The 27,437-nt window shown below is 33.0% G+C and overlaps 1 protein-coding gene across 2 annotated transcripts in view; it reads left to right on the top strand.

Moving 5' to 3' along the window:
* The window catches only part of LOC126821229 (thrombospondin type-1 domain-containing protein 7A-like), a 241,053-nt gene that overhangs the window by 50,535 nt on the left and 163,081 nt on the right, over window positions 1–27,437 (top strand). For both annotated transcript variants that reach the window (XM_056101468.1, XM_056101467.1), the window contains exon 2: window positions 15,145–15,322. In XM_056101468.1, coding sequence (XP_055957443.1) covers window positions 15,187–15,322 — 136 coding nt within the window. In that variant the 5' untranslated portion in view covers window positions 15,145–15,186. The remainder of the gene's footprint in view (window positions 1–15,144; window positions 15,323–27,437) is intronic.

Here is a 27,437-nt window from a genome sequence, read left to right as displayed (position 1 = left end):
ATCTGGAAAACATGGCAATTCGTCTAGAATGCTAGTGGTAGGGAAAAATCTCCTAAACTCTGTAATTGAATTTGAAATTGCATATACAAATACAACGTCGATTTCAATGAAGATGGAATTTAGCAGACTCTAAAAATTAATATTTTCTAACAAGGGCGGGATTATTGTTGAGGAGGCTATACGTAAAAGAGCAAGAAATGAGTGAATAATTTGTATTCATTTCCCCCAAAGTCTACCGAAAAATGTAAGAGACTTTTTCTTGTCAAAACTAAACATCAGCTTTGCACTAATCCAGACTGCGATTAAACATGTTATAGATTCGGTTGGTATGCACTAACAGAACCCTAGCCATTTGGAATTCAGAATATGAGTAGGCCATATAATGTCACACTGCATGGCGTATTACCGTCTTCACAAGCTCGGTTTAGCCCCATTTTGTTTCAATTTTTGTCTTCTGCACAGTCTATGCATTATTTTGGTGTGAACATCAGGTACATATGTAGTCATGTGCAAATATCTATCCATGTTGTGACTTCTTACTCAACGGAATTTATTTCAACCAGAAGTGATTATATCCATTTTTATGAAATAAAATGAAAAGTAATGAAATTAGGCTATTGATCATTTTGTATTTGTTTTCAAGTATCAAAATACACTTAATTGCCAACTAGTTGCTTTGAATTGCAAGAGGTGTTCAGTTGCAAGGTGACATAAGCCCCGCTTAATAGACTATTAGTATTAATAATCTTCTATTTGTTGTAACCTTCAAACATCATCAGTCAATAATCAAACTACATAATGACCTTTTCCCAACCAAATTTTGTTATGATAATTTGGTAGTAAATATGAGTAATTTGATCTTGTTATAATATGAATAGAACAATGAGTATTATAGTGTATACATTTAATATGATCTATATATATATATATATACTTATGAGATAAGTATGAATTCTGAATACAGTATCTGAAAAAACAGTGCTTGTATAATCCTAGTTTAAGCATTTCATATATTTGATAATGGACTGGTATTGTAGTAAGATAAGTTAAGATAAAATAAGATTTATTGTACCAAAACATCCATTGAAGACAGCATACAATACACACATGACACATGGGTATACATACATATACTTTTTAGAAATTTATGTAAATCTTGTTTTATGTTATTACCAATGTTTTTGTTGTATTGTATGCTTTAACATGGGCATTGTGTATCTATCATGCAGTTGCATTATAAAGTATTATTGTTTATTATTACATATTATTATAGACACAAAGGTATCTAGAACTGCGAAGCAGTAATGACGGGTTTCACTGATGCCACCTTACCCTTGAACTAATGTCACTTCCAGTGCCACGTTACACTTGAACTTATCACTAACGGTACCAATGGAACCGATAAACAGATTTCCACATAAACATTGCAGACGTGTTATAAAATGGACGCAGAATCAACCAAATCCAGCAATATCAATTCTATTTATACATTTGTTACCATGTGTTACATGTGTCAAAAAAGTGATACTGACAAAATTTGTTACTAACTTACCGCTTAGTTAGCTGACTTTCTAATGGGAAATTTCTCGACATGGGAAGATGCTAGAAGCAATTTTTGGACATTTATATTATCGTATTGATCCAATGTATATGTCCATTGGAATCAAATATCATAATGTTGAAAGAATAATAAATATAACTCATCAAAAACGTATTTGTTCTGAAGGCTAAAAAGACAGTTTCAGCCAAAATGACATTACTTCCAGTGATAATGAAAATGTTAAATTAGTTCTGTGAAATCATAAATGCCACATTGTGAAAATTTTATGAAAATCGAATAATAATTGCCACTTTTATAGACCAAAAACCTTAAAAAGTGACTTGAAGAAAATCGTCTATTTCTCTGCAACCGTACAAGTTAGAAACCATTTTCTGGTATCTGTATGATCGTATGGATTCATTCTATTTGTTGAATGGAATTAAATATAATTTTTAAAGTATAACAAAATCGATTCATTTGAATAAAATATATCTCTTTTTAAGGCTAAAAATATTGTTTCTGCCCAAATAATGTCATTTCTGGCGACAATGAAAATGTTAAATTGGTTTGACCTAGTCAAAATTGGCATAAAGCATCAAATGGTAAAAAAAAAAGAAATTGAAAATCGAATAATAATTGACCCCTTTACAGGCAAAATAAGGTGAAAAGTGATGCACGCAAAATTGCCTATTCCTCGGCAACTGCTCATATCACAAACTAATTTTCACATACATTCTCTTCGTATGAATTATTGCTACAAGTTTATGAAAGTTACGAAGAAATATTTTAAAATATGAAGACGCTGAATGGGTTGTAAATATCTTAATTTTACACCTTTTAATCGAAATAGCCCGAAAACGAAATTGAAATTAAAAAACTGAGTCCGATGTTTTGTGCGCCTTTGCATTACGCATCCTTTTGGTAATATCAAATTTGAAAAAAATTGTAGTTTTTGCTAAATTTACTTCACGTTCGATGCCGAAAGGAAAATCATCGGTAACAAAAAAAAGACATTTTGGACCACGGAGCATATGAACTTTGTTTTATACATATCGAACAATAAATAATGTCAAAATGTACCAAATGTTAAAATCCGATGATTATTGTTAATATTACGGCAATATTTAAAAATAAAAAACTTGCTGATTTTGGACATTTCACTTTGTCCCTTTAGTTTTAAACGCTAAGTCACACTCATTTTTCCAATAAAACCGGAGAAATCGAATCGATCTGACAAGTAGTTTCTGAGATATAGTCAAGTGAGAAAAAAAAAAAAATAAGAAGATTAATAATCTGAACAAAAACAATAGTGTGAAACCCTAATAATAGTCTTAACAAAAACAATAGTGTTTCACACGAGCTACGCAGTGTAAAACCCTAATAATAATCCGAACAAAAACAATAGTGTTTCACACGAGCTACGCAGTGTGAAACCCTATTAATAAGAATAATAATCCGAACAAAAACGATAGTGAAACCCTAATGAAAATACATTTTATATAATACATTGAAATATAATGTAAACATATACATGTAAATTGGTGAATTCAGTCATATAGTCAACAGAAAATAGTGTGATCAAAGAATAGGATGCAAAAAGTAAACGTTATAGAGTATAAATAAAAATCACATAATAAAACATTCTAATACAAGCGAATCTTGATAAGAAATTCAGTAAAGAAAGACAGAGACTGCTTTATAAAACCATTATATATATCCCAGCATCATCCACATTTTATTTGTCATTGTTTATTATCTTAATTATGGTAACTATCTATTTGGCCTAAGACTCTTGAAATTTTTTAATTTGCATCTTGCTAAACGTTCATGAGTAATTGAGTAAAATGTGTGACAGAAACTAAGAAAAATATGAACTGTTCAAATTGATATAATTAAAAGTGCATGTGTTAGAGTCACATCAAGCCATATTGTTCAGATCGCAAAAGCCAATAATATTTTAAGTTAAGACTGTTTCATTGTGTAATTATGTGCACAAACATGTTACAAAAAAACCTTAAAGATAGAATTATTATTACATTATTTGTCTTGTGCACTTAAAGATGGTGGTGTAAAATCATGTGAGCTTTAAATGGACATAAATTTTGGTAAGAATTTATCAATTTCAATAAGTTTTGGACCAGAATGTTAATAAATTAGTATATTTAACCTTTATTCTGGCATGTTAGGGCTTAACATGTAGTAACATTTCATAGGGAATGAACATGCCACAACATACAAAAAAAACCCCCCTTAATTAAGCTTGGCTAAACCATGTGACCACAATAGTGTGGTAAATGAAGTGTATAAGTTTTATCTGATAGTCAACCATTTCATTATGAAACACCTGTAGTGCAATAATCTTAAATGGATTAACATAAAGCTATTGAACTACAGACCATATAAGTTATTAGGACAACGTCAGGTAAGTCTTTAGTTTGTTTCTAATGTAAATCAAATAATTTTATAATATTTGAACATTTTAAAAAATTAAGCATAGTTATGGCCATGGGTTTTTTTTTATGGGGTGACTACTGTGGTGATTATTGAAAAATGTATTTCACAACAATAAATGGGTGTGGCATAATTACCACCCAAAATACTTTTTTTTTTCATATCCATATTAGGAAAATATAAAATTGAAAACGACCTGGTCAGGTATTTTTTCAGTTTTTCAATGAATGCCAGTCAAGTCATCCACAAGCAAAGTCGTCCACATGAAAAATCTGGTTAAGTCGTCCACACTCATTGGTGGAGTCGTCCACACTCGTTGGTGGAATCGTCCACTCGACTTAGTTTAATTTCGGGATATAGTAATACGTTGGTAAAGTCGTCCACATGACATAGTTTACTTTTAGAAAATTGCCACGCTAGAGCGGCAACGTTCATGAATAAACAACAAAGTAAATCATTTTTTTCAATAAATAACAATTTCATAAATAAATGTAACAAATTTAATAAATAATCATTAATACAACAATTTCATTAATACCAGGGCTGGGGTAATGGTAATGGATAATGGTAATGGAATGTAATCATTACATTTTTTAAGTAATGGCCATGTAATGAGTAATGGAAGATTTCAAAAGTAATGAGTAATGGAAGATTTCAAAGTAATGAGTAATGGAAGATTTCAAAAGTAATGAGTAATGGAAATGTAATTAATTACATTCCAAAAATCATGTAATGGTCAATTACATCTCAATTACTTTTCAATTACATTTTATGGCACATATAGATAATATTTCCAATATGACAAGCCTCAAATTTTATAGAACCAAAGAAATAATTAAGTGTATCTGACACAAATCCAATTCATTATAATTTTTAAAAAAGATTTAAATCAGATTTAACAAATTATAAGAAGAATAAGAAGGCATTAAACATTTTCTTTTATTACTTTTTATATAGGACCCTTTTTTTAAAGACATGTAACATAAAAAGAGGATTTCTGAAAAGATGTATATTGTAATCAAAGATTAGTACTAATTTACAGCCAATCACTCAATCAGTTAGATTAAAAGACAATAAATAGTCTTACTACACTTTAATCTTAATCTCTAGGTAACAAGTGACAAACCAAACAATGGCCTTCAAGTATCTCATCATTTTATGGTTACTTAAAACTAATATATATTTTGTTTAAGAGTCATACTGAATAATTTACCAGTTATACAATATATTATAGACAAACTATTTGGATTGATTAAAAAATTACTTAAAAGAAAATACAGTTAATTAACTATTCTTTTGATTAATTTTTCAAGTCATACAGTGAAAATGTCAGTTTTTGTCACCACTGCCCATCACTATAAAATTTGCCTTGACTTTATAGTTGCTAGAAATGACAATTCATAAACAAATATCTGTTAAGTGAATCAAGGATTATTTTGAGTTTGATTTTGTAGGCGCTTCATGGCAGAAAAATAAGGTTCTCTTTTTAATTTCTATGAAAAATGTTTTTTATTTATATAGTCATAAAGTAATGGGTAATGGCAATTAATGTAATGTAATGGGTAATGGTAATTAATTACATTTCTAAAAATGAGAAAGTAATTGTAATGATTACATTTAAAAAGTAATGGTCATGGTAATGTAATTAATTAGATTGGCAATGTAATGGCCCCAGCCCTGATTAATACAACAATTTCATTAATACAACAAAACAATTTCATTAATACAACAATTTCATTAATACAACAAATGCAATAACAATTTCATTAAAATAAGCCCCATGCACAAATATATTTCTACACCGCTACCAAACGACCCACGTCCTTTAAAAGCCCCGATACACTTTTTTCCCCCTTTCAAAATCTGCTACAGCACATCTCAACTTGAGGTTATCGTCACACATTTCCCTTATGGCCTCGAACACCTAAAATGACAAAAATATCAATATTTTATACTAAGTGATTTAATATGTCTTTAATTTAATATCAATATTTAATATCAGTAATTTCAGTATTTGACTATATGAAGTATTATAGTAAGTATTTGACTAGTAAGTAAGTAATAGTAAGTATTATAGTAAGTAAGTAATAGTAAGTATTATAGTAAGTAAGTAATAGTAAGTATTATAGTAAGTAAGTAATAGTAAGTATTATAGTAAGTATTATAGTAAGTATTATAGTAAGTAAGTAATAGTAAGTATTATAGTAAGTAATAGTAAGTAATTTACCTTTGTATAATCCCTTGTTCGACGTTTTGACATCAAGCAGTATAGCAGTAGTAACTGCTTGATGTCATCCCTTGACCGGACAAACCCATGGAGTGAGAACAGTTGCGTAAATGGCTTTTTGACGACTTTGTCAATTATCTTGTAAAAATAAATAACAATTTATGGTAAAAAACATCGTAAATTATTGTAAGTTTATTTGTACCGTAAATTATTGTAAGTTTATTTGTACCGTAAATTATTGTAAGTTTATTTGTACCGTAAATTATTGTAAGTTTATTTGTACCGTAAATTATTGTAAGTTTATTTGTACCGTAAATTATTGTAAGTTTATTTGTACCTTAAATTATTGTAAGTTTATTTGTACCTTAAATTATTGTAAGTTTATTTGTACCTTAAATTATCTTGTCAATTATTTTGTAAAAATAAAAAGTAAAAATAAACATACCACAAACTCTAAATCAACAGGGTCTGCAGGTCACATCTTTTGTTTGCACCGGTTTGCCGTCCTCACTAGGTTATCCGGCTTTTTCAATCCCGCCAAAAGGGTTGTGTCAAGAATGTGCTCAGCCATCACGTCCCCCACAATTACCGACGCTGACCGAAACAAATCAACATTGGCCTTTTGTATGATCTCTGCGTTGACAATTGTGGCAGGGAGCAAGCCAGGTTTACACAGGTGTATATGGCTGTGACGGCCAAGCACGTAGTTACCACCCCTTTCCGAGACTGTAGCTGCACATTTCAATCTTCGGTTCCTCACTCTGCATGACCAGTAAGTGGTTTGTCCTCTGACCATCTTCTTTGTGTATGAAAAACCACTGCTTTCCACCAACATTAACCCTTCCGCTGTGCCCCATCTACAACCTTCTGGAAAGTTGGAGCTCTATGTCTCAGAGTTTCATCTGTTGCCACTGGATCACCAATAGAACTGAAGACAAGAATACATTGATATAAACTTACATATAAAATAATACCAATTAAATACTAGCTAATTAAACTTACATGCATTGAAAAAAACTATCAATTAAATACTAACTAATAAGTAACTTACTCTTCCAATATTGGGGTTGGTCTCGTATATTCGATGGCCTCGACATCAATATTCATCTCACTTTCACCCTCATCCATCTCCACATCACCATCGACCACATCATCCATTTCTTCCCCTCTCACCTCGACATCAGCCTCCAGATCACTCGCAAAGGATGGAGCGTTGGGCAGTTCTATCGGACAATCTTGACAATTAAACTGCACACTCTCCAACTCTCCACGAACGATCTGACGATACGTCTCCCAACTCATGGCCGTATTGCAAATACGATGTTGCCAGCGGTCACAACCATCGCATTGCAATGCCTCTTGTCGGGGACGCACGTCTTTGGAGCAAACTACACAGACATTAGCCATAGTAAATAATTAGATTTCAAATAGAGCTTATGATATATATCAGTAAGAACTAATGAAGGTAATGAATGTTAAATTTACGGTCAATATATATATCCAAACTTCAGATGAAGCCGTTTTACAATTATTATGACAGTGAGTTAAATTTAGCTAATCTTCAAGGGGCGGTGTGTTTAAACTTCAAACAAATTGTGGGTAAAATCATAATGCCAAATAACAATCAATACTTTATTACAAAAATATTGTTAATACTAATCAAACAATCAAAAATGCTAATTAACAAACAATACAAGTATACTTCATTACAAAATGAGAATATCCTTTATTACAAAAACATTGGTAATACTAATCAAACAATCAAAAATGCTAAAATCATAACGCCAATTAACAAACAAATACAAAATGTGAATATACTTTATTACAAAAACTTTGTTAATACTAATCAAACAATCAAAAATGCTAAAATCATAACGCCAATTAACAAACAATACTAGTATACTTCATTGCAAAAACATCGGTGAACAACAAACGAACAAAACAAACTAAAATCATAATGCCAATCCAACATCAAAACAATGATCATAAACAATACGATTAACTTTATTACAAACTTTATTACAAAAACATCGGTGATTTGATCCGAAATCAAATAGCATCGGTGATTCGATCTGAAATCAGTCAACAAGAACTAGCTATTTCATCCATATGATTAAATTGTGTACGAGTCTTATTCTTAGTTGTGAAAGACATCACCAATAGTTGTGGACGACTCTACCAACGCGTGTGGACGACTCCACCAACGGGTGTGGACGACTTCACTGAAGACGACTTTGCTTGTGGACGACTTGACTGGCACCCTTTTCAATGAATGTGTTAAACACTTCCAACACCTACATTGATATTCAATCAAAATAGCCCCATTCATTACACAGTCATCTACACATATTTAGTGTATCCTATGTGAATTACAGTCCTATAATGCCTTAAAACAATCCTATGAAATTACCCAGTTTCAAAATTTAGACTGGTACATAATAGTTTGGGTTAACAGAGACCAGATTTAGATCACCTGAAAATAGGGTCAGTACGCTTCTATCCCCTTTAATAGACTCCAACTAACACATGTATTAAAAATTGATCCCTGAACTAAGAGATGTCTTATTTCTTTTTTAGCTTATTTTTGTGATGTTATAATGAAATCGTTGTGAAATAATCATTATCTGAAGTTAAATAACTTTTAAAAGCCCATTAAGTTTCTTTGAATCCCAATACAGTGTAACATCTTAACACAAGACAATGTATAATATTATGATAATAGCACAATTACTAGTGGGATGAAATGACCTGCTTCCATACCCCACCCCTATCATCACCATGTACATGTATAATGGTATACAGACAACTCATCCCAAAGACAACTCATCCCATGTGTATATATGTTTTATTCTATTCTTATGTAACTATATTGAAATGGAGCAGAGTTTTATGCCTTTATAATTATTTAGCGGTAATTGTGTCAATTTAATGACCCATATATGGCTTATTTATAATTATTGCATGGTTGATTGACTTCTTATTTACCCAAACGTTTAAATATGACCCAAAAGTCCTGATTATTTTGACAATATAAAGCTTTTGTCTTCCGATTGGGTGATCCGGAGGTCAGGTGACTCCCATGTAAAGCATTAAGCTATTGGAAGTGGTAAAAAGCAAAGGTTTATTCATGCTAATTGCAGTCTGTTTCCAAGGCAGTTGTATTCCTCCCTTGAAGAAGTTGCTTATGCAAATTAATTGAGAATATAATTAAGTATAAAATTTCTTCATCTTATGTTTAAAGACAATGATTATAAAAGTATGTGTGATTGTGATACTGGTGAATTAGCCTACATACTGCCATGTCAATATTATCTCTTGTTCCATAATTATTTGATTGCTAATAGATCCAATAAAGGTAGATATATATCTTTTAATGTGTTTTATTAGTACCAGATGTTACATAAAGAGCAGTCACTATACTATCATACCTACTTATAGTACAATAGTCAGTATTAAATTCAACATGTGATAAATTTACCAGGTAGGTCTCTCATTAGACATGTGTTTGAAATCTTATCCTAGATACACCTGATCAATTATGTTAGATATTTTCCTACTGTGTTATATAGATGTAAATTGTAAAATGTCATTAGATTTATTTGAAAGCAGAGTTTTTTTTAATGAAATTAACATAGTTAATTTTTGGGTTAAAAATAGAGGTATGGTACAACATGATTATGACTTTTTTGTGACTAATTGCCACAAAATAGAATGTTTAGCCTATAGATATTTACATAAATAATAAATTATAGTATAATTACCTGTTCAAAGCACTTGAATGTTGATCTAATTTTTCCAGTAAATGTTAAATGGCCATTAGCCTGAAAATGATTGATATTGAATGTGCTATAATGAACTGCACAAAATGTATGTATGTCATTTAAACACAAATTTGAATATGGCGTATTGATAAAATGTACTAGTTGTTCTCCACCTTTCAAAGAAAGGGGATTATTACAATGGGTTAAACTATCTATCCATCACAGTAACTCAATAAGCTAGAATGTTCAAACTTGATGTAGTTTGACTGATTCACTGAGTTGGGATGTCCCCAGTCTTTTGGGCTGTCAACTTATTACCCTGTTGTGCTGAAGACAACCCCGCAGATCTAAGCACAGCTCACATTCTCTCTTATCCTGGACAGTTTATTTGATGTCTTACTTTTAGAGGGTTGGGTGGGGTGAGGTAAATGAATCAATTCCCTTGAGGATCAGCCCTACTATTACCACTGTGAAACTCATACTAACCGACCACTTTTACTTATGAATATTTTTGCCATTAAATTATACAGTCATCATTACTCTAATTAATGTTTAGTATGTATAGAAAGAGCAATCTAATTAAAATATAGATCTATATTTCGTTTCGTTTTTTATACTTTCGATGGCCTACACTACATGTAGATCTAACAAGTTATAGTGGGAGTTCACGTTCTATGACGTCAGGTACCAAGCACACAGACTCCGTGCCAAGCAAGCGACATTTGACCCGATTACGTCAGTCATTCGATTAACCAATTAGCGACCGCCATGTACTTTTTATCTACTTTTGCTTTGTTTTGATTTCTATTGCCGCTAATGTCTACTCACAGTTCTGCGCAAAAAAGGTCAAACCCTCGATTCAACAGACCAGTTGATTGGCTAACCCCTCATTTCAAGCAGAACACGAGTTAAATTACAACGCTTCCAGATCCAAGTGTAGTAAAGACACGTAAAATCGAAATTTTGAACTATAAAAACGAAACGAAATTGGATCTGTATTTTAATCAGATTGTAGAAAAAGGTTAGAAATTATACAGAAGTCATTTATCAGAAAGTGTGCAATTAGCTGTAAATATTTCTAATAAACATCACTACTGAATACAGAAACTAAACCAACAGTGGTGTATATTACTTATTGTGACTAGCTGTAACTATTTCTAAGACACATCACTACTGAATACACAAACCAAACCAAGAGTAGTGTATATTACTTATTGTAACTAGCTGTAACTATTTCTAATACACATCACTACTGAATACACAAACCAAACCAACAGTGGTGTATATTACTTATTGTGACTAGCTGTAACTATTTCTAATACACATCACTACTGAATACACAAACCAACAGTGGTGTATATTACTTATTGTGACTAGCTGTAACTATTTCTAATACACAACTGAATAGCAAACCAAACCAACAATGGTTTATATTAATCATGGTGTTAAAACACCTCAGTGACATAACCCCTACTTGATTTAACATCTGTAGAGATTGATATTTTATAGCCATCAATTCAATAGAAATAGATATGCTATTTTATTAAATCTTTGTTGATTTATAAAATAGTCATAATCATTATTCCACGGAGAATTTCTACTGACCGCTGATTATGATTATTTTATTGATTTCTAATGTTTAAAGACGTAGCCAAGCTCAAGTAATTCTAATGACCTCCCAAGGTGAAAGTTGGCATTCAAAGGACAGGTGATACCCCACACGCTTCTGTTAGTTCATTCATCTGATTGTCTGATGTCATTGGCCTTGTAGTTTATTTCACAAAGTAGAACATGCTAGATCAATTGATTAAAATACAAACTACTTCAGTTCTTTACATACTGTATAAAAAAAGTTTGTACTTTGTATTATAAGAACACTGAAGAGAGAAAAAAAAGGAACAGATTTAATTGTGTGGTTGTGGTATACTTTGCATGTTAAAGGAACAGTTTCTGATTTCACAGGGGTACCCATAGATGAAAGTAAAATGATAAAGTGTGGGGGAATAATCCAAATAACTTGTCCCAAAGTTTCAGCTCAAAATTGGGGGGTTTTGGAAGTGATGGCTAGATTTGCTAGGAATTTTGTTATTTGATTGTATGAGTAGCTTGATAAGGCAAGTAACTACACATCCAGGGCTTGGGGAATTGGGGGCTTATCACCAATCACATAGAAACTGAAAGTATGTATTTCTGCAAAAAGGTACCACATAGCTTACAGGTTTCAGGTTTCTATCACAGTTGTCAATTAGGATATAGGTTTCTATGAAAGTTGTCAAATTAGGATACATGTATCTATGACAGTTGTCAATTGGGATACATGTTTTTATACCACAAATTGAAATGTGGTCGTATATTGTCGTCGCCCGTCTGTCCGTCCGTCTGTCGGTCCGGCGGTCCAGTGTCCACAATTGCTTGTGGACGCTCTAGGGCTAAAGTTAATATCCGATTGACATTAAATTTATACACAGTGTTTAAGGTCTTGAGACAAAGAAGCCTATTGATTTTCAGTGATTTCCGATAATTACTGCCAGAGTTATGGCCCTTGATCACTTTGGAAAATCTTGTGGATGCTTTAGAGGCCAAAGTTAATATCCAATTGACCTTAAATTTATACACAGTGTTTGAGGTCATGAGACGAAGAAGCCTATTGATTTTCAACGATTTCCGATAATTACTGCCAGAGTTATGGCCCTTTGTCACTTCAAAAAATCGTGTGGACGCTCTAAAGGCCAAAGTTAATATCCGATTGACTTTAAATTTATACACAGTGTTTAAGGTCATGAGACGAAGAAGCCTATTTCCGATAATTACTGCCAGAGTTATGGCCCCTGATCACTTCAAAATATCTTGTGGACGCTCTAGAGGCCAAAGTTAATATCTAATTGACTTTAAATTTATGCGCAGTGTTTAAGGTCATGATACGAAGAAGCTGATTGATTTTCAGCGATATCTGATAATTACTGCCAGAGTTATGGCCCTTGATCACTTCAAAAAATCTTGTGGATGCTTTAGAGGCTAAAGTTAATATCCGATTGACATTAAATTTATACACAGTGTTTAAGGTCATAAGATGATGAAGCCTATTGGTTTTCAGCGATTTCCAATATTTGTTGCCAGAATTATTGCCCTTGATCACTTTGAAAAATCTTGTGGACACTCTAGAGGCCAAAGTTAATATCCGATTGACTTTCAATTTATACACAGTTTTTAAGGTCATGAGACGAAGAAGCCTATTGATTTTCAACGATTTCCGATAATTACTGCCAAAGTTATGGCCCTTGATCACTTTGCAAAATCTTGTGACGCTCTAAAGGCTAAAGTTATCATCCGATTGACTTCAGATTGATACACAGAGTTTAAGATCTTGAGACAAACAAGTATATTGATTTTCAATGAATTTTTGTGACTTGGAACAGTTAAATCCATGATATTAAAAGCTTTGCATACAAAACGTTAGCATGGGACAGAACTTTATAAAAACCAAACAAATTCTAATAGTTTTCTGATAATTACTTTGTGAGTTGTTGCTTTTAATCAGATTTTAGTGTATTATAAATGTTTCATTACCGAAAAAAGTAAAAACATGCGACAACCCTTGTTGCCTGGCAACCTATCTTTATGACAGTTGTCAATTAGGATACAGGTTTCTATGACAGTTGTCTAATTGATTCTATAATATATCTAATACACCCTTCACACATACCCCATGACCTTGCTATGACAATATCTTCCTGATCCAGCCACGCTCATCGACGCTGGCCCTATGTTGCATCTGTGCTCTACCTGCTCTCAGTAAGGGTAGATCTAGTCACGTCCATGCTGCTCTCAGACACGATCTGATAGGTTGTAGCGAAGTCGTGGTCTATATTTGAAGGTTTCACTTTCTTTTTTTTCTGCTTTTTTTAACTTTCTTGGTGTTTCCTCTTTGTCTGTGATGCTGGAATTGATGGATAGCTCAGTACAAAGCCTAAACTTAATTTGAGTAAATTTATACTTATTTGTTTATACTAGAAACTTGTCAAAAGGAATTAGTCTTGATAGTTAGCATGTGATGTAAAACTTAGACAGAAATATATGGTGAAAGTTAATCCACCTGTTCTAAAACTACTTCAAGTGTTATTTAGAGATCAGGACAGTAGAGTAATTGGAGAAGGAGGTAGAATAACTCAAAGTAGACTGAGAAAATAAAATAGATTATGCTGGCTGATTTTGGCTGGCTTTCACACCTAATTTATTGAATAATGAAGCAGATAAAACATTTGGTTTACATATGCCATTTTATTATTGTGTTAGTTTGAATGAACTGAGGTCTATCTTCCACTAATGAATGGAACTGACCGTTTAACTGTGAGATAAACTTTTAGAGTATTGTATTTTTTCAATTATACACATAGGTGTCTGTAGTTCAACTGTTAAATATTGGAATAGACTCGTGTCTTTATATGGAAATATGTCTGCTTGGTACGGTGACAAAATTTCTTTTGACGAAACCTAAAGGATTTCAAATGTTCTAGAATTTCTCATTGACATAAATGGATAGTGTTAAAATAAAGTTCAATGCTAATGTTATTTTTAATTTAGATACCTAAATAAGTTTAATATTAGTTGGCAAAAATTCTTCCATTGAAAAAGTATTTTTCGATACATGGTGGATGGGGAACTTGATATAGGGTCCCTTACCACAATATACACAGGATATAATGTGATTGCTGGAAGATGACAATATAAAGTTGCAACTTACCATGATAAAATCTAAATAAGGGATAAATTGAACTTAAGTTTATGGATAACACCAGTTATCTTCAGGCCCATTGGAACAAAATTCTTACTACGGAGGCTCTCAGCATACTGAGGGAAAATTGGGTTCTGGGGCTTTGCCCCGGGGAAAATTTTTAAACTAAGGAAAGCATATTTGCAAATTATTGGAGGGGTCTGATCTCAAAATAATCTTTAAATTGATTGGGTTTTGTCTTTTTTTGGAATTTCCATTATTGAAAGGCTACACACATTAACTAGCTACCTGTACTACCATTTCAAGCTAGAACTATATTCAGGACATTTTTGGGGTGTTTAACCAAAATAGAATAAGCTTTAAAGACAATTTGGTATGAAAAAAAAAAATTGATATTATTTATATTTATACCAATTTGTATTGTGTATTTCAGCTAGAATGATGAGAGAATAAAAGCTCCAGGATTGATCTCCTTATGACCTGGGCATATGTACATTTGAGAATGGATTATGGGCTACCGTGTAGACAGTGTGTCTGTATATTATTATTACTGATAACAACTCTACTTGGCAGTGAATCACAGTCTTACTCTCAGTTTGAATGGGTAACAGGTAGGTTATCAAAGATCTCAAAGCTTTTAGATGAGGGGAAATAAAATAAACATAAGCAGTAGTTTTATTCTAGATTTAAACCATGTGGTATAATCAAGAGTTTGTTATTTTCCAATTGAGTTTGCTGATTTGCCCCCCCCCCCCACACACACACACACACCTCCCCAACAAATCCCACCACAAATTATAGCACTTGATGAACGTAAAAATAAAATCATTTGTGTTATTTAGATAATACTTTTATGTTTTTATTCATGATGCAGTAATGTATATTTCTGAAGCATAATATTATAATATTATTTGGCAAATTTTTAGTCCTGAATTATAAATCATGATTCCTCTTATACCTCTAAAAAATCTGATGATCTTTATAACAAATTGTATAAATATTTACTTCCAATCCACAAATTCTGCACCCACAGAAAAAAATTACTGCATTTCATACAAAAATGATCCAAATACACATTCAAATCCAGTCTGAAACAAGACCCAAAATTCACATAAGGTAACCTTTACGTCTTGAAATAAGAGATATGCAAAACTTTCAATATTTATATTGGATGGGCAATGAATATAAATACAGTTTTTGAAAGTTAAAGATCCTTTTGTTTGTAGTTTTAGAGTAGTAGCAATATTGCAATTTATAATCCTGTTGCAGAGATGTGAAATAGTGTCTTATAATTCGGAAAAGAATTATTATAAAGATTGCTGTTTTTACATTACAGTAGCAAAATCAATACCAGTGCAGATCTACCAATTCTTCATCTGTAACTATAGAAATTAGCTTGTTTTAGTCTCAAATTGTTCAATGTAGAGCTTAAAGGTTTAGGTCATATATAATCTGTTAAAATTACTGTCTCCATAACAATTTTTTTTAACGATTATTTGACAGTGGTATGACAGTCTGTTAGTTTCTTCAAGATGAGAGAGAGAGAGAAATGGGGTTTAACGTCCACTCGACATAAACTAGGTCATTTCGGGACTAACATATGGTTTAATTTTATTTCAATAATTCGCTTGCACGTAGGGGTCTTTAGCACTGGGAGGAAATCGGAGGACCCAGAGAAAACCCACGAGGTTGGACAGGCGACCCTACTCCTTGTCACATACAACCAGGGATTCGATACCACGCCAGTTGACTCAATGACAGGCTTTATGATACAGCACGCATTTGCTAACCATTCGGCCATCCAACCCCCCTTTCTTCAAGATGGATTTCAACCAAATTTAGTAGGTATTTTGACATTTTAACTGTAATTAGTAATATTTTGCATTAATGCACTACCGTATCCAATCTGAAAACAATTTTCTTCACATTAATCCAGTAGAGATAGATCTGTGGTGGTTTGATCAAGTACTAGTAAATGTGTTTTAAAAAATATTTGATTGGTATCATCAAAAATATGGTATCATCAAAAATAGAGATTATTTTAACATAGGTTTGTTAAAATTTTCTAAATTACCATCTTGACTGTGATTTAAATAGTGAAATATTTCTGTTTCTCTTCTGTTATATATGTTGCTTTACAGTTTATTACAGAGATTTTTGTTACATACAAGCTTAACAAAGTTGTTATATATTTTAAGGACGGAAATAGATATGATCTGACATTTAATGTAATATGATGTATATTATAAATGTTGATTATAGAGACATTTTATGTAATCTTAATGGTAATAATAGATTATTATAAGCCAAAACTGAAATTTCAAAATAAATTGCTATTCAGTAATTAATTTTATTGTATATTCAGACCAATCCTAATCTGTATGCTGTCCCTCTAAAATGTTGCATCAAGTGGTATGTTAATTTAGATTGAGAATTGAAAAGATTGTATACCATCAATTTGTGTATAGATTTTAGAATCTGACCTTAATCATGGTCTAACCATGGACCTTATAATACCGTATTTTAGAATCTGACCTTAATCATGGTCTAACCATGGACCTTATAATACCGTATTATAAGGTCCATGGTTAGACTAAGAGATCAAGTAAGCCATTGTTCAAAAATAAAATTGTTGAACATATTCTGTATGTCCCCCTCTTTGAGTTCTGTAAAGAATTATTACAAAATAAAGAGCATTTTCTCTGAAAGTATATTAGCTTATTGTGGCCTACAATGAGGATTAAATACTTCAGACTGATGCTGACAATATCATACTCTTAGCAGTGTTTCATTTAATTTATCCAACTATACACTGCTCCACCAATCCAGTGTACTTGTGTTTAATTGGCTTCAAACTGGTTCAGGAATTGCTTCCAGTTCAAACTGGTAATCAGTAAATTTGAATATAATTTCTAGTATGTTCTCACTATAGTTCTCAGTCAACTTTCAATAATTGTTCCCCTGCTTTTGGAGACAGCACAGGGCTATTAAAATGGATTCTTTCATCTGTCTATCCATTTGTCTGTCCTTTCAAGCTTTTGGGAAGGTAGAATCTTCAAACTTGATGACGATGTAGATGTTCTTTGGATGAGTGTCTTGACGGGATACAGATATCACAGTCTTGTTTGACACATTGTTGAAATAAATAAAGGACTTACATTCCACTTTCCAACCTCGTGGGTTTTCTCCGGGTCCTCCGGTTTCCTCCCACTGCTAAAGACCCCTACGCGCAAGCGAATTCTGTAAATAAAATTAAACCATATGTTAGTCCCGAAATGACCTAGTTTTTGTCGAGTGGACGTTAAACCCCATTTCTCTCTCTCTCTACATTCCACTTGTTTGTGGATCCCTGGGTGGGTTGATAGGTATCGCTCTTGTAAGTGGATCTTTTCGATAGAAGTTCCTTCTGAATGATGTCATTGACTTTTATTATCCGAACTGCATAATATATGCCATTTCTCTTTAATGAACTTAATATCTTGAAAAGCAGAGGGGTTTATGATCCCTTGTAAAACCGATCGACTTTCATTTTTATGAGATGACTGTATTGGTTGAAATGGATTAACAGTTTCCGCTCTGGTTTGAGCGTACATACTTTTATAAGTTGTTGGACCAGCATAAATTTTCGTTCTAAATGTTTTAGGAACATACTGTAATTAAGTTGTTAAATACTGATTTTATAATTTAACAACAATACATAATAACAATTTAACCATGCATCCTGCTAACTGAACTACATACAATTTTCACTGTTCACACATTGTAAATTATATTGCAGTAAATAAATCAGTACACCAGCACAATTATCGTAAATAAGATTACACTGAAATAATGATTTCTCTGTTTTTTTTAATTATATGAATTTATGTGTTAAGTTCTACTCAGTTTTGATGATGATCTCACGTTTATACAATTTTCCCTCACTCAAGTAAAAGACTTAATTACCAAAGAAGTATTATATATATATATATATTACAAGTGCTCATAAAACTGCATATCTCCATTTCTCTATAGAAATTCTAAGTTTTTAACTTTGTTGTAAAATTGAGATATTTTACTAGTATTGCCACAATCTATTATTTTAAAAAAACCAAGTCGACTAGGTAAAATATTATTGAACAATATTTAATATGGGGTCCCAAGAAGGTTTTCTCTGGTTTATATTGTCAGTGGCACCATTGCATTTTGTATAACATGAAAAAACATATACTAACAACATAGACAATGGGTCAATTCAAGTCCCGGGTTATGCTTGTGTTAAGGTTGTGTTGTAGTGGTGTATAACTGGTGTTCTTTTTAGTGTCTTAACCTGAGCCTCTCGATTTAGCACTATTGTTTACACTAGTTTAATACCACTGGTGGAAAATAAAAAAAAAAAACTATAACACTAGTGTTATTTTTAAATGTTACACTTTGTTTCTGTCTTCTGTTCTAACGCATTCAATTCTTTGCATGAGCTGGCAACTAAAAAAAAAAACACCAAAAGAAAGGTAATTGGGGAAAACTAACCGCTTCCAGGAAGTTAAGTAACTAGGATCTATGTTGAATTTTTGTAGTCTCATTTGATCATTATTCAGTCGAAATTTCCTAAACTTTCTTGTAAATTAGCAGGTCTGTGATCATCATTTATTTGTCTTACGTTTTGGCCATATATGGAAAAAAAAAAACCATTTTAAGCCTTAAAACTAAATCTAAAAACCTTAAAAGAAATTCCTTCTTGCTTTCTGCTGTTTTACACCAGTGTTGTAATAAATAACTTGAACTGATATTTTTTTTAACCCCTAGGGGTTAGTGTTAGAGTTATTTTTAACAAGATAATAACTTTTATCAAGTTATTATTATCTAATAAGTTTTTATGTAATTAGATATAATATTGCACAAAGCTTCTTGTCTTTATATTTTTTTTCATGTAAAGCGTCTGCTGTTTTACACCAGTGTTGTAATAAATAACTTGAACTGATATTTTTTTTAACCCCTACGGGTTAGTGTTAGAGTTATTTTTAACAAGATAATAACTTTTATCAAGTTATTAATATCTAAAAAGTTTTTATGTAATTAGATATAATATTGCACAAAGCTCCTTGTCTTTATATTTTTTTCATGTAAATTTGTTTCTTATATTGGGAAATTGATTTTGAAAATATAGTCAAACTGAGGAGCTCAGGTATAAGTTAGTGTTTAAGTAACACAGATACGACACTGGTGTTCATGTTGTGTAAATATATCCATAGTTAACACAACCTCAACACCGCAGACCTTAACTTGGACTGATTTCAAATACAGAGGGGGTCTGAGGTTGAGTTAGCACAGCGTTACACCAGTGCTACACTGATCTAACTGGTGTTAGACACTACACCACCTTAACCCAGGACTTGAATTGACCCGACTGAATATTGACAAATAAAAATTAGATTTGTAACTTTAATATGCTTTCTGCTGTGAATTGGTTATTGATAGAATGGAGACTAGTTGTATAATGGCTGGAATTGATTGTGTTGACTTACAATACACCAGTAGGAAAAATGTAATTTGTACATCTGTTTATTTATAATATATATATATTTATTTATCTGAATGAAAACAAACGCAAGAACTTTAAAAAATTTTGTTGTAAATTTCTATAATGATTTTTGAATTTTGATTTAAAGATTGATGCTTTTTTTAAATCCATTTTGTTAAACCAGTTGGTATTAAAGTAAAAATAATTATATGCACTTGTGTACTATTTTATTATTAAAATAGGTAATCAGAGTTTCCTAACAGAGATAATGAAGGCTACTTTTACAAATGACATCAATATCATGACTAATTTCGATGATGAGCATTTTCTGCTTACACTAAGTAGAGACTTCCATCTGATTGGTCGAGACTTTGGAACACAATAACACACCCTAGAGGTCAAAATTTTTATTGATTGTAAAAAACGTTCAAATATATCACAGTTACACCATTACGACCGAGTACAAATTCAAAGTTCAAATGGCCGCTCCCCTTTACGCAAATAATGTAAAAGCATATAATACCCAGGGCGACCTCGGATGTAAACTGTGGTTGCGACTACAGTCTGAACCAGCCCCCGAACACAAATGGCTCAGACCATTGGCCCATGTCAGTTGTTACGCCTGCTATATTTTCTGCTATTTACTAATTTCTAAAACTATATTTTTGACGATGGGGATGAAGAAATACTTTTAAGACATTTTCTTACAATGCTGACTCCATCCGGGTTAACTGGAAACATGGATCACTTCACTAAGTTTTTTGTCGTGGGCCTATATATATTCGAATAAGAAGATCTTAATCTGTCACATTCATCAAGAAAACTTGAATAAAAATCAAAGTTGTTAATAAACCATACCCATAAATATATCACGGTTACACCATAATTATGGTTGATTCTGAATTTCCTAAAAAATTTGACTGAAACTTCCCGTCAAATGGGCGCTCCCCTTTATGCAAATAGTGTAAAAGTTTGTAATTCCAAGGTTGTAACAATTTTTATCCAATTTCGATGAAACTTAAAATAAGTGTTAGGTGAGTTCAAGTTTGGTGCGCATCAGACCTTCCGTTCTAGAGTTATGCCAGAAGCCTTTTACGCAAAATGTGAAATATGAATGAACTTTGTTGACCTTCCAGAGGCGACAATTTTTGTTCGATTCATGAGATAAAAATTAAACTATGTGCTGAGGATCAAACGTTCTTGGATGAGTTTCACTTTGGTACGCATGAGACCTTCCATTGTAGAGCTTTAGCCCCTGCAATAGAATATTAGAAAAACTCTATCCCATCATGTTTTAAAAGCCAATCTGTTACAGATACAACAGAAATGAGATGGAATGAACTATTGTACTGCTCAGTAAAGTTAACTAATTGCGACCCTCGCAACTGGAGGCTCTTAACCCAGGGATCAGTATAGAGCATAGCATGTGGACATATATTGTCATCGCCCCTAGTCCGTCCGGACGTCCGTCCACAATTTGTTTGTGGACTCTCTACAGGTCACAATTCTTGTCCGATTTTGACAAAACTTGAAATATAGGTTTATCCCCAAAAGATCTCGGCTGCTTTCGATATTGGCATGTATCGGATCGAAATTTCATGGATTATGGCCCCTGTTTGTACGAAAAATCATGTTTTTAGCTTGTGGACCCTATAGAGGTCACAATTTTTATCCGATTTTGTTGAAACTTGACATGTAAGTTTATAACCCAAAGATCTCAGTTCCTTTCGATATTCGTGCATATCGGACCGTAACTTCCTGAATTATGGCCCCTGATTGTACGAAAAATCGTGTTTTTAACTTGTGGACCCTATAGAGGTCATAATTTTTATCTGATTTAAAAAACCGTATTATTATATCACCATTACACCCTAAGGAAGGTTGAGTTCGAATTTCATGAAAATCGGCCCAAAATTGACAGACAAAATGGCCGCCATTTGTACGCGAATAGTGTAAAAATATGGTAAATCAAGGCTGTGGACCCTGCATGAATGGGTCACAATTTTAATTCAATTTTGATGAAACTTGAAATGCATGTTTATAAACTAAAGATCTTGGTTCCTTTCGATATTGTCGCATATCGGATCGTAACTTCCTGAATTATGGCCCCTGATTATACGAAAAATCAGGTTTTTAGCTTGTGGACCTTATATAGGTCATAATTTTTATCCGATTTAAAAAACCATATTATTATATCACTGTTACACCCTAAGGAAGGTTGAGTTCGAATTCGGGGAAAATCGGACCAAAATTGCCGGACAAAATGGCCGCCGTTTGTACATGAATAGTGTAAAAATAGGGTAAATCAAGGTTGTGGACCCTTTATGGGTCACAATTTTAATTCGATTTTGATGAAACTTGAAATCCATGTTTGTAACCTAAAGATCTTGGTTCCTTTCGATATTGTCGCATATTATTATCTGATTGTAACTTCCTGAATTATGGCCCCTGATTATACGAAAAATCGTGTTTTTAGCTTGTGGACCCTATATAGGTCATAATTTTTATCCGAATTAAAAAACAGTTTTTTTATATCACCGTTACACCCTAAGGAAGGTTCAGTTCGAATTTGGGGAAAATCGGACCAAAATTGCCGGACAAAATGGCCGCCGTTTGTACGCGAATAGTGTAAAAATAGGGTAAATCAAGGTTGTGGACCCTTTATGGGTCACAATTTTAATTTGATTTTGATGAAACCTAAAAAGCATGTTTATAACCTAAAGATCTTGGTTCCTTTCGATATTGTCGCATATTGGATCGTAACTTCCTGAATTATGGCCCCAGATTGTACGCAAAATCGCCTTTTTTAGCTTGTGGTCCCTCTGAAGGTCACAATTATTATCCGATTTAAAAAAACGTTTGATTATATCACCATTACACCGTAATGAAGGTTGAGTTCGAATTTCGTGAAAATCGGACCAAAATTGCCGGACAAAATGGCTGCCGCTTGTACGCGAATAGTGTAAAAATATGGTATATGTCAAGGTTGTGGACCCTGTAGAGGTCGCAATTTTAATTTGATTTCGATGAAACTTGAAATGCATGTTTATAACCTAAAGATCTTGGTTCCTTTCGATATTGTCGCATATCGGATCGTAACTTCATGAATTATGGCCCCTCTGAAGGTCACACTTATTATCTGATTTTAAAAATCGTTTGAATATATCACTGTAACACCATAATAAAGGTTGAGTTCAAATTTCCTGAAAATCAAACCAAAACTGCTGGACAAAGTGGCCGCCGCTTGTACGCGAAAGGTGTAAAAATATGGTATATCAAGGTTGTGGACCCTGTAGAGGTTACAATTTTAATCCGATTTTGATGAAACTTGAAATGCATGTTGATCTTGGTTCCTTTCGATATTTGCGCATATCGAATTGTAACTTCATGAATTATGGCCCTTGATTGTAGGAAAAATCATTTTCTTTTTAGATTGTTCTCTATCCATCTCTCAAAAATGTGGGCGTATCCTGCCTGGCAGCCGCTGGTTTCTTCTGATAGTCTATGTTTTACTTCTAGAAGTCTCACTTCTATGTTAAAATCAGGTCTCTTCCAGTTACGTCACTGTATCTAACTGAATAGTTACTTGCATGCGATAACCTGGAGAAAAGTGTACTTACGGACCCACCCCCTCACCGACCCACCCCTCTTCACCCCATCCTCCTTCGCACCCCCACTCCGCCAGGCCTGAGGTAGAATGTTCAAACTTGGTGCAGGTGTTTATTAGGTGAATGCCTTGACAGTGTTCGATCATGTAAAATTTCCACTAAGGCTACGCAGAGATAAGCAATTTGACTGGTTGAGACTTTGGAACATGATAACTTTGGTTCTAATTGGGTGCGAGTGATGAAACTCTAAGTATAGCTTCATAACATCAGTACCTTGATTAAGATCGATGATGCAAATTTTCTGCTTAGGAGTAGCGATAAGTAATTTGATTGGTCACGACTTTGGAACATACATTGTAACAACTCTGTTTTTAATTGAGATAGAATGTTTAAACTTGGTGTAGATGTTCATTAGGGGAATGTCTTGACTGAGTTCAATGATTAACATTTTCCGCTAAAGCTAAGCTGAGCTAAGCAGTTTCATTGGTCGATGCTTTGGGACAAGATAACTTTTGATTCTAACTGATGGATAGTGATGAAACTATAGTGTATAGTTTCACTACAAGGTACTTCAAAACCTTGACTGAGTTTGATGTGAACATTTTATGCTAAGTATTGCTCAATACTTTTGAAAACGATAAATGTGCAATTATTTAATATGTGTCATCTATTTTTGGGGGGATTGCGGCGGAGGAAAACAGTCTGACTGTTGGGTTGTTTAAATATATCGCCAAGATGAAAATTAAATTGGATATTATGTTGCTTACATTTGACATTTTGCATACCAGCATTCCAACATTTTATAAATGTGGTTTAGATTTAAATAAGCAGGTGTTAAATGTTTGATGTATATCTAATGACCCAAATGAGAGTTTGATGATTTTGACCTTTTAGATATTTTGTCACTTTAAAAGGCATGGTTTCTTTGGACACAGAATCTTATGGGTAATACTGAAAGGTTAAAACTATATAGGGCCTACTATTTATAAGCTTTATTTTATGTATCAATGGTCTTTTTATTATGACTTGAAATTAACTAGATAAATGTACAAAAGTTTAATGTTAAAAGAATTACTTCATCATTTCTGCTTGACATTTTAAAATATAATGAAACTCAAGTTATAACACACTGTCGTATTTAAACCCCTTCGTTCTTCTCTGTACACAAACTCAGCACTCGAAATTTACCACGGAAAATGGCAAAGCCATGGTAAAAGCCGACGCAAACCATGTCTGCCACAGCATAATTTTTTTTGTGTGCCGTAGTAGACCCTATCACCCCAAATTAATTTAAAGAAAGAAGTATTGGTATTTTGTTTAATTATATTTAGAAGTTGTGTGCGTCTATTCATTTTACAATTCTACGGTCTTTAAATTTGTAATTTGCCGTAAATAGGTCACCCAGACCAATTTACGGCACTCCAATGTTAAAGGTTTGGATGTCGTAAATGTTGTTGTACTTTCGGTTTTACGATCAATTTTTATACGCCCACATTGAAATGTGGCCGTATATTGCCGTCGCCCCCCGTCCGACCATCTGTCAGTCGGTCCATCCGTCCGTCCATCCATTGTCCACAATTTCTTGTGAACGCTCTAACGCCAAAAGTTATCATCCAATTGTTTTAAAATTGATATATGTTGTTTACATTAGTGAGATGAAGAAGCCTATGTAATTTCAATAATTTCTGTTTATTACGTCTAGAGTTATGGCCCTTGTTTCACTTTGTTGAACCTTGCGAACGCTCTAATGCCAAAAGTTAACATACGATCTTTGTGAAATTTATATGCAATATTTAAGTTAGTGAAATGATGAAGCCTATTGAATTTCAACAATTTCTGTTTATTACGTCTACAGTTATGGCCCTTGTTTCACTTTATTGAACATTGTGAACGCTCTAACTCCAAAAGTTATCATCTGATCTTTCTGAAATTTATATGAATTATTTAAATTAGTGAAACAAAGAAGCCTATTGAATTTCAGCAATTTCCGTTTATTACGTCTAGAGTTATGGTCCTTGTTTCACTTTATTGAACCTTGTGAACGCTCTAATGCCAAAAGTTATCATCCGATCTTTCTGAAAATTATATGCATTATTTAGATTACTGAAACGAAGAAGTCTATCGAATTTCGGCAATTTCCGTTTATTACGTCTAGAGTTATGGCCCTTGTTTCACTTTATTGATCCTTGTGAACGCTCTAACGTCAAAAGTTATCATCCGATCTTTCTGAAATTTATATGTATTATTTAGATTGCTGAAACAAAGAAGCCTATTGAATTTCAGCAATTCCCGTTTATTACGTCTAGAGTTATGGCCCTTGTTTCACTTTATTGATCCTTGTGAACGCTCTAACGTCAAAAGTTATCATCCGATCTTTCTGAAATTTATGTGCATTATTTAGATTACTGAAACGAAGAAACCTATTTAATTTCAGCAATTTCCGTTTTTTACATCTAGAGTTATGGCCCTTGTTTCACTTTATTGATCCTTGTGAATGCTCTAACGTCAAAAGAGATCATTCGATCTTTCTGAAAATTATATGCATTATTTAAATTAGTGAGAAAAAGAATCCTATTGAATTTCAGCAATTTCCGTTTGTGAACGTTTGAATGACAAAAGTGATCATGTGATCTGTATGAAATATATATGCATTATTTAAATTAGTAAAACGAAAAAGCCTGTCAAATTTCAACAATTTCTGTAGATTACTTCCAGAGTTGAGACCCTTGTTTCAGTTTGTAGAACCATGTAAACCCTCAAACGACAAAATTTATAATCGGATCTGTATGGAACTGTCTTGTAAAGGCCCCCAATTACCTACAAAGGAATAAATATGCGACAACCCTTCACGACTGTCCGGACGATTTAGCTGCTGTGGGTATATGTTTTGTTGCCTGGCAACCTATCTTTAATGTACTCATTCTACCGTTAATTCTACCGAATCTAAACTAAATCCTAGAGACAGCTGGGCTACAGTCCATTTATTTACACTTGCCACAAAAAAATAAATTAGGCTGCAAATACAAAAGGCAGCAGATGCTCTGAAAATACACCAAGAAGGGTTGAATTTTCATAATAAAAGATCACGCCCCCCTCCAAAAAAGATTTTTTCATCCCTCCGCTTGGAAGCTATTTTTTCCAACACTCAGCAAATCCTCGGCACATCCCTGATTATTTAATCAATAAAATGTGTTAAGAGAGAAAATAATTAATAAGCAGTTTCAAATTGATTAAATGGCAACTGAAGTCATTGATTTATCAATTGTTGATCTACATGTACATTATTATTATTGAACAAAGCATGTATTTTTATACACTCACATTTTTATGTGGACGTATATTGTCGTCGCCCATGTCTGTACGGAGATATCTGTCTGGATGTCCGTCCGTCCACAATTTGTGAACTGTCTACAGGTCACAATTTTGACGAAACTTGAAATATAGGTTTTTCTCTCAAAAATCTCTGTCCTTTTCGATATTGGCATGTATCGGACAGTAACTTCCTGGATTATGGCCCCTGATTGTACAAATAATCGCATTATTAGCTTGTGGTTGCTCTAGAGGTCACAATTTTTAACCAATGTAAAAAATCGTTTAAATATATCACTGTTACACCAT

This window comes from Patella vulgata, chromosome 5, assembly GCF_932274485.2.
Source record: "Patella vulgata chromosome 5, xgPatVulg1.2, whole genome shotgun sequence".
Lineage (NCBI taxonomy): Eukaryota > Metazoa > Mollusca > Gastropoda > Patellidae > Patella > Patella vulgata.
Note: the sequence above shows the minus strand (reverse complement) of the source record. Positions and strands in the feature narration are given on the sequence as shown.